The 8,483-nt window shown below is 37.8% G+C and overlaps 1 protein-coding gene across 1 annotated transcript; it reads right to left on the minus strand.

The window, feature by feature from the left end:
- Nucleotides 1–7,294: 7,294 nt before the first annotated feature.
- LOC128067946 (ras-related protein Rab-11A-like) lies at nucleotides 7,295–7,984 on the minus strand. Its single transcript, XM_052661080.1, has one exon. The coding sequence runs from the start codon at nucleotides 7,949–7,951 to the stop codon at nucleotides 7,301–7,303; it is 651 nt and encodes a 216-aa protein (XP_052517040.1). The 5' UTR covers nucleotides 7,952–7,984; the 3' UTR covers nucleotides 7,295–7,300.
- Nucleotides 7,985–8,483: the final 499 nt, after the last annotated feature.

The raw sequence follows: 8,483 nt of genomic DNA on the forward strand, positions 1-8,483 counted from the left end.
ACTCTGTGCAACCCCATGGACTATAGCCTGTCAGGCTCCTCTGTCCATTGCATTCTGTAGGCAAGACTACAAGAGTGAGTGGTCATGCCCTGTTTCAAGGAATCTTCCCCACCCAGAGATTGAACAAGGTCTTTTGCCTTACAGGTGATCTCTTTACCAACTGAACCACCAGGGAAGCCCACAGGCAGAGTATATCATGTGAAATTCTGGACTGTATGATTCACAAGCTGGGATCAAGATTTCCAGGAGAAACATCAGCAACCTCAGATATGCAGATGGTACCACTGTAATGGCAGAAAGCAAAGAGGAACTAAAAAGCCTCTTGATGAAGGGGAAAGAGGAGAGAGAAAAAGATGGTTTAAAACTAAACATTCAAGAAACCAACATCATGGACTCTGGTCCCATCACGTCATGGTAAATTCAGTTCAGTTTAGTCGCTCAGGTGTATCCAACTCTTTGGGACCCCATGAATCGCAGCATGCCAGGCCTTCCTGTCCATCACCAAATCCCGGAATTCACTCAGACTCATGTCCATCAAGTCAGCGATGCCATCCAGCCATCTCATCCTCTGTCGTCCCCTTCTCCTCCTGCCCCCAATCCCTCCCAGCATCAGAATCTTTCCCAATGAGTCAACTCTTCGCATGAGGTGGACAAAGTACTGGAGTTTCAGCTTTAACATTATTCCTTCCAAAGAAATCGCGGGCTGATCTCCTTCAGAATGGACTGGTTGGATCTCCTTGCAGTCCAAGGGACTCTCAAGAGTTTTCTCCAACACCACAGTTCAAAAGCATCAATTCTTCAGCGCTCAGCTTTCTTCACAGTCCAACTCTCACATCCATACATGACCATAGCAAAAACCATAGCCTTGACTAAATGGACCTTTTTTGGCAAAGCAATGTCTCTGATTTTGAATATGCTATCTAGGTTGGTCATAACTTTTCTTCCAAGGAGTAAGTGTCTTTTAATTTCATGGCTGCAGTCACCATCTGCAGTGATTTTGTAGCCCAAAAAAATTAAGTCTGACACGGTTTCCACTGTTTCCTCATCTATTTCCCATGAAGTGATGGAACCAGATGCAATGATCTTCGTTTTCTGAATGTTGAGCTTTAAGCCAACTTTTTCACTCTCCTCTTTCACTTTCATCAACAGGCTTTTTAGTTCCTCTTTACCTTCTTCCATAAGGGTGGTGTCATCTGCATATCTGAGGTTATTGATATTTCTCCCGGCAATCTTGATTACATCTTGTGCTTTCTCCAGCCCAACGTTCATAAAAGTTAAATAAGCAGGGTGACAATATACAGCCTTGGCGTCCTCCTTTTCCTATTTGAAACCAGTCTGTTGTTCCATGTCCAGTTCTAACTGTTGCTTCCTGACCTGCATATAGGTTTCTCTAGAGGCAGGTCATGTGGTCTGGTATCCCATCTCTTTCAGAATTTTCCACAGTTTATTGTGATCCACACAGTCAAAGGCTTTGACATAGTCAATGAAGCAGAAATAGATGTTTTTCTGGAACTCTCTTGCTTTTTCCATGATCCAGCGGATGTTGGCAATTTGATCTCTGGTTCCTCTGCCTTTTCTAAAACCAGCTTGAACATCAGGAAGTTCTCGGTTCACACATTGCTGAAGCCTGGCTGGGAGAATTTTGAGCATTACTTTACTAGCATGTGAGATGAGTGAAATTGTGCAGTAGTTTGAGCATTCTTTGGCATTGCCTTTCTTTGGGATTGGAATGAAAACTGACCTTTTCCAGGCCTGTGGCCACTGCTGAGTTTTCCAAATTAGCTGGCATAGTGAGTGCAGCACTTTCACAGCATCATCTTTCGGGATTTGAAATAGCTCAACTGTAATTTCATCACCTCCATTAGCTTTGTAGTGTTGCTTTCTAAGGCCCACTTGACTTCACATTCCAGGATGTCTGGCTCTAGGTGAGTGATCACACCATCATGATTATCTTGGTCTTGAAGATCTTTTTTGTACAGTTCTTCTGTGTATTCTTGCCACCTCTTCTTAATATCTTCTGCTTCTGTTAGGTCCATACCATTTCTGTTCTTTGTTGAGCCCATCTTTGCATGAAATGTTCCCTTGGTATGTCTAATTTTCTTGAAGAGATCTCTAGTCTTTCCCATTTTGTTGTTTTCTTCTGTTTCTTTGCACTGATCACTGAAGAAGGCTTTCTTATCTCTTCTTGCTATTCTTTGGAACTCTGCATTCAGATGCTTATATATTTCCTTTTCTCCTTTGCTTTTCTCCTCTCTTCTTTTCACAGCTATTTATAAGGCCTCCCCAGAAAGCCATTTTGCTTTTTTGCATTTCTTTTCCATGGGGATGGTCTTGATCCCTGTCTCCTGTACAATGTCACGAACCTGATTCCATAGTTCATCAGGCACTCTATCTATCAGATCTAGGCCCTTAAATCTATTCCTCACTTCCACTGTATAATCATAAGGGATTTGATTTAGGTCATACATGAATGGTCTAGTGATTTTCCCTACTTTCTTCAATTTGAGTCTGAATTTGGCAATAAGGAATTCCTGATCTGAACCACAGTCAGCTCCTGGTCTTGTTTTTGTTGACTGTATAGGGCTTCTCCATCTTTGGCTGCAAAGAATATAATCAATCTGATTTTGGTGTTGACCATCTGGTGATGTCCATGTGTAGAGTCTTCTCTTGTGTTGTTGGAAGAGGGTGTTTGCTATGACCAGTGCATTTTCTTGGCAAAACTCTATTAGCCTTGCCCTGCTTCATTCCATATTCCAAGGCCAAATTTGCCTGTTACTCTAGGTGTTTCTTGACTTCCTACTTTTCAATTCCAGTCCCTTATAATGAAAAGGACATCTTTTTTGGGTGTTAGTTCTAAAAGGTCTTGTAGGTCTTCATAGAAACGTTCAACTTCAGCTTCTTCAGGGTTACTGGTTGGGGCATAGACTTGGATTATTGTGATATTGAATGGCTTGCCTTGGAAACGAACAGAGATCATTCTGTCGTTTTTGAGATTGCATCCAAGTACTGCATTTCGGACTCTTTTGTTGACCATGATGTCTATTCCATTTCTTCTGAGGGATTCCTGCCCACAGTAGTAGATAAAATGGTCATCTGATTTAAATTCACCCATTCCAGTCCATTTTAGTTCACTGATTCCTAGAATGTTGACGTTCACTCTTGCCATCTCTTGTTTGACCACTTCCAATTTGCCCTGATTCATGGACCTGACAGTCCAGGTTCCTATGCAATATTGCTCTTTACAGCATCGGACATTGCTTCTATCACCAGTCACATCCACAACTGGGTATTGTTTTTGCTCTGGCTCCATCTCTTCATTCTTTCTGGAGTTATTTCTCCACTGATCTCCAGTAGCATATTTGGCACCTACTGACCTAGGAAGTTCCTCTTTCAGTATCCTATCATTTTGCCTTTTCATACTGTTCATGGGGTTCTCAAGGCAAGAATACTGAAGTGGTAAATAGATGGGGGCAAAATGGAAACAGTGACAGGGCTCTAAAATAACCACAGATGGTGACTGCAGCCGCAAAATTAAAAGACACTTGCTCTTTGAAATAAAAACTATTACAAGCCTAGACAGCATATTACAAGGCAGAGGTGTCACTTTGCCGAGAAATGTCCTTATAGTCAAAGTTAACAGTTTTTCCAATTTTCCAGTAGTGTACAGATGTGACAGTTGGACCATAAAAAGGCTAAGCACCAAAGAATTGAGACTTTCTAAATGTGGTGCTGGAAAAGACTCCTGAGACTCCTTTGGACAGCTGCGAGATCAAAACAGTCAATCCTAAAGGAAAGCAGTCCTGAATATTCATTGGAAGGACTGATGTTGAAGTTCAAGCTCCAGTACTTTGGCCGCCTGATGTGAAGAGCCATCTTGCTAGAAAATACCCTGAAACTGGACAATATTGAGAGCAAGAGGAGAAAAGGGTGACAGAGGATGAGATGGTTGGGTGGTATCACCTACTTAATGGACTTGAGTTTGAGCAAACTCAGGGAGATAGTGATGGACAGGGAAGGCTGTCCTGCTGCAATTCATGGGGTCGCAAAGAATTGGACACAGCTTAACCTCTGAACAACAGTAACAATAATCTTTGATAATTTATGAGAGTCCTAAAAAAAGTAATGCAACATCTCAAATTGATTTTTGTAGTTTATATATGTGTATATATTTAATTCTTTGTTTGATATTTTTATATATGTTTTCTGAAACACTGACAATTTACTTTATACTGAATTCTCTAGATATTATCTCTAACATTACTTACTATGTTGAATCTTTCTCCTTGTGCATTTTAATTTCCACAACTTTGTTCATACCCAGTCTTCTATTGTCTGAACTTATGCAACAGCCTTAGAAATGTTGTCCTCATTTCCAGTTTCTCCTTGTGTAAATCTATCACTCATAACTGTGACCAGAGCAATTATTATGGAAGGAAAATCTACTTATATAAATCACTTGTTTAAAAATGTAATTGACCACAATATTTGATAAATTATCAAAAAGTACCTTCACAGTTTTTTCACATCTACTGTTGGGCCTTTATCACACAATCAAGTTTAAATATCACTGTTTCTTTGAATACTTTTCTCATTAACTAAAAATGTTTCTCTTCCCTTCTAACGACATATAGATTACAGCTTATCTTGGTATTTAGCATGTTGTTGTAATTATTTTCCTGTCTTCACTTTTACTAAATAGAAGCAACAGTGTCTTATTTATCATCTTACTGAATACAGTGTGGACATTTGCTCAAGCATGCTATATACCTAAAAATTGTGTTCTGATTTAATTAATGAATTCTTCATTCATTCTTGGAGGTTCTTTATGTCTTTTGTAACAAATGGAAAGATATCCTAGACTTTTAGCAACAACTCCATTATTAATAGACATTGCATTACAATAAATGCTAAAATACATGGTTTGACTAAATGAGCATAAGATTCTTAAAAATAATGTATATATTAGCTGTGGCACACAAGATTATTCAGGATCTGTGACAATTCCTTATTAAGGCTTACATAACTTAACGAACCCCTTGCTTGCATTTCATGAGTAACAAAAGTATTTTAATTGTGTTTATATGCATAATATAGAACTATTCCTTTTTTATTTAAATTTAGAATTTTAACATTTTAAGCAGGAGAGCAAATTTTATTCATTCTTACCTGCCATGCTCCCTTCAAGCCATTCCAATCATATGCTTCCCTATTATTTCTCTACTTGTCAAGGTAATAATAATAACTATAAGAAAGAGTAAGTTCTCTTTCTGCACACAGTGTCAACCATGCTCTGTAGAATGAATTTTATGGTAAAATTCATTTTAAGAAATTGTGTCCTGATTCATTCAGGACTGATTTTTCAGGATTTAAGAAAGAATGAATTTAGGAAATCAGAGACATTGTGCAATATTGAAGCCATCTTTTTCTTTAAAGTCACATTGATTTATTCATGTCACTCAGAAGACTTTTTTTTAAAATTTTCAGATAGAATCTATTACTGCAAGAGCAAATTTATCAAGTTTATTATATGCTGTATGGATGTTTGTTTAGCTATCTAATTAAAACAGAAATCTGAGATAAGATCCTTTTCCTATAAATTAAATCCATGGCAAAGAAATATATTGTTCAAATACTTTACCTTGTAAATATTGTTACCTTGTATTTCTGTTCAACTATACCAACTTTTTTTTTTAGTCCCCCTATAACTGTTTATTAGAATGTGAATATATTCAAAATCAGTAACTTTAAAAAAAAATCAAGTTACAGAGCATGCATAAAATACAAAGTAGCAATTTACAAGGAGATAGTAGTATCTTCATAACCAATACACCAAAATAATAAAAGGGCTACAAAGGAAAACTAAACAGACTGACCACAGCAATGCCTTCCATGCGCCCCACAGGTCATGAGCACCGCAAAAGACAGAAGATTAACTATGAAACATAGTAATCTCGGCAAGCCCACACACATGTATATTTTGGGGATATTCCACCATCCTGAATAGTATCACTTTAGTTGACACAACTTTCAGAACACTTCAGAGTTAAGTGCTTAATATTATCCACAAAAAAATAAAACTAAATATTAGTGTGCACATTTCGGAATGAAAAATGAGTTGCTCCATTGATTTCAATAATGTAGTGGAAGAAAACTTTCAGGTTTGTACAATGCCTGAATGCATTCTATTTAAACTTAAGGTACTATTTCATCTTATATACTAAAAGAATACATGCCTTTTAAGTGGTACCACTTGAGCAGAAATTAACCTCTCTTGTATTCTTTAACATACTGAAACCAGATATTTAACTGGACTATATTCCATAATATACTACAAAACTCAAAAATTAGCATTGTTAAAATAGTTATCCATGCCTACTGTGGCTATGGTGGTAAAACTAGGTTGCATTTACTGGAAGGGTTTTAAGACAAAATTAACACTTCACCATCAGATACTAAGAGAATTAAACCAGTTGTTGCTTGAGCAATAAAATGCCACATAATATACTGCTGGGAAATTAGAGAAGTTAAATGACCTGGGCTGCCTGATCACTGTAACAGAGGCACCTCAGATGGAATTCCACCAGTCTCTCCGGTTCCCAGCCTGCCAGGCAGCATTGTGTGACTTATGGCCCCGTAACCATGCTACTACTGAAATCATCACAGTCTTTTGTGTTTATTAAGATAATTCTTGTCCAGAAAAAAGTGTTCCCCCATCTCTAATCAACTTTGATGTTTACAAAAATTAAAAAACAAAATTTACTAAACTACATAACCCTATTAAGGCATTTTAGAAATTGACTTCCAGAATAATGGAAAATTTATAAGCTCTCAAAATTCTGCTATGTTTATAGGGCAATTCTTAGATTTATGGACATATACTCTGCATTGAGAGAAGAGTATGTTAATTATAAGCTGCTCTGTGGCAAAATGATAGCTTATTTCTACAGTCTTCTAAATTTGATTTAATCAAGACCAATAGGTCTGAGCTTCAAGGGATCAAGTTCTATTAAGTCCTACAGTGACAGCTTCCATGATGAAAAGTAAACAATAACTGAGGAATCCAAACATTCAGTTTATTAAACTAAGGCTAGTGAAGCCATAGCATGAAAAAAAGCTGCAGTCATTCGGGACAAACGGATGATTTTATAAAGCTAAAATCAAAAGACTTGAGACATGGAAAAATTCTTAAGTATGAGGAAGTAATAAAACACAAAAATGACCACAAGAATTACAAATATATTTAAATCTCAGACCTGGGAATTGGACTATACACAGCCTTCTAGGGGAGAAGAGAAACACCTTATATGTTCTGACAGCACTGCACCTTTGGCTTGTTTTCAGTGGTTGGTGGGACATGAATAGGAACCACATTGTTGCTTGGAGACATGTCATTTTCACGTCTGTCTGACATTTGCTTCTGAGAAACAATGCAGTATATCTCTGTCAAGATTGTCTGGAAAGCAGCTTCCACATTTGTAGAGTCTAGAGCAGATGTCTCAATGAATGACAAACCATTTTTTTCTGCAAAAGCTCTTGCTTCATCTGTAGGAACTGCCCTGAGATGGCGCAAATCACTCTTATTGCCCACAAGCATGATAACAATGTTACTATCAGCGTGATCTCTTAGTTCTTTAAGCCATCGCTCTACATTTTCATATGTGAGATGTTTAGCAATGTCATAAACCAATAACGCACCTACAGCTCCACGATAGTATGCTGATGTTATAGCACGGTGTCGTTCTCGCCCTGCTGTGTCCCATATTTGTGCCTTTATTGTTTTCCCATCAACCTGGATGCTTGTTGTTGCAAACTCTACTCCAATGGTGCTCTTGCTTTCAAGATTGAACTCATTTCGAGTAAATCGAGACAGGAGATTACTCTTTCCAACACCAGAATCTCCAATAAGAACAACTTTGAAGAGGTAGTCGTACTCCTCGTCGCAGGTGCCCATTGCGCGGCCGAGAAGTGAAGGGGCGGGAGCAGCAGTGGTACCGGTGGGACCAGGGGGCGTCGCTGCAGGGGTAACCCGAACGCCGAGCTTCAGCTGCCGGACCCGGTAAAGAACCCCTCCCTGCCGCCTATACCAACTTTTATAATAGATAACTTTTAATTTCTTTTGAGACCTAAGGACTATTGCTCCCCAAATTAATTCATAGGGGGTGTTTCTTTTAAAATTATTTGAAACTGGTATATCTAATTATCTCAGTTTCTTTCTTTTAAAATGTGTTTGGAACAAAAAGGAAAATTGGAATGAAAGTGGCAATTGAAGGAGAGAAAAAAGATGAAGTTAGTCAATAACTATTAAGGGTAATTTTTATATCTGCCCTTAGGAATTGTGGCTTCAGAAATATTTGATATCTTATATTTATGAAAGATTTAAATCTTAATGCATTTTGAAATCAAGAAACTAAATGAATGACTCTATCTTACCAACATACATAGATAAAAATTGACATTCTGATCATTGAAAATAATCAAATGTA

This window comes from Budorcas taxicolor, chromosome 23 (genome assembly GCF_023091745.1).
Source record: "Budorcas taxicolor isolate Tak-1 chromosome 23, Takin1.1, whole genome shotgun sequence".
NCBI lineage: Eukaryota > Metazoa > Chordata > Mammalia > Artiodactyla > Bovidae > Budorcas > Budorcas taxicolor.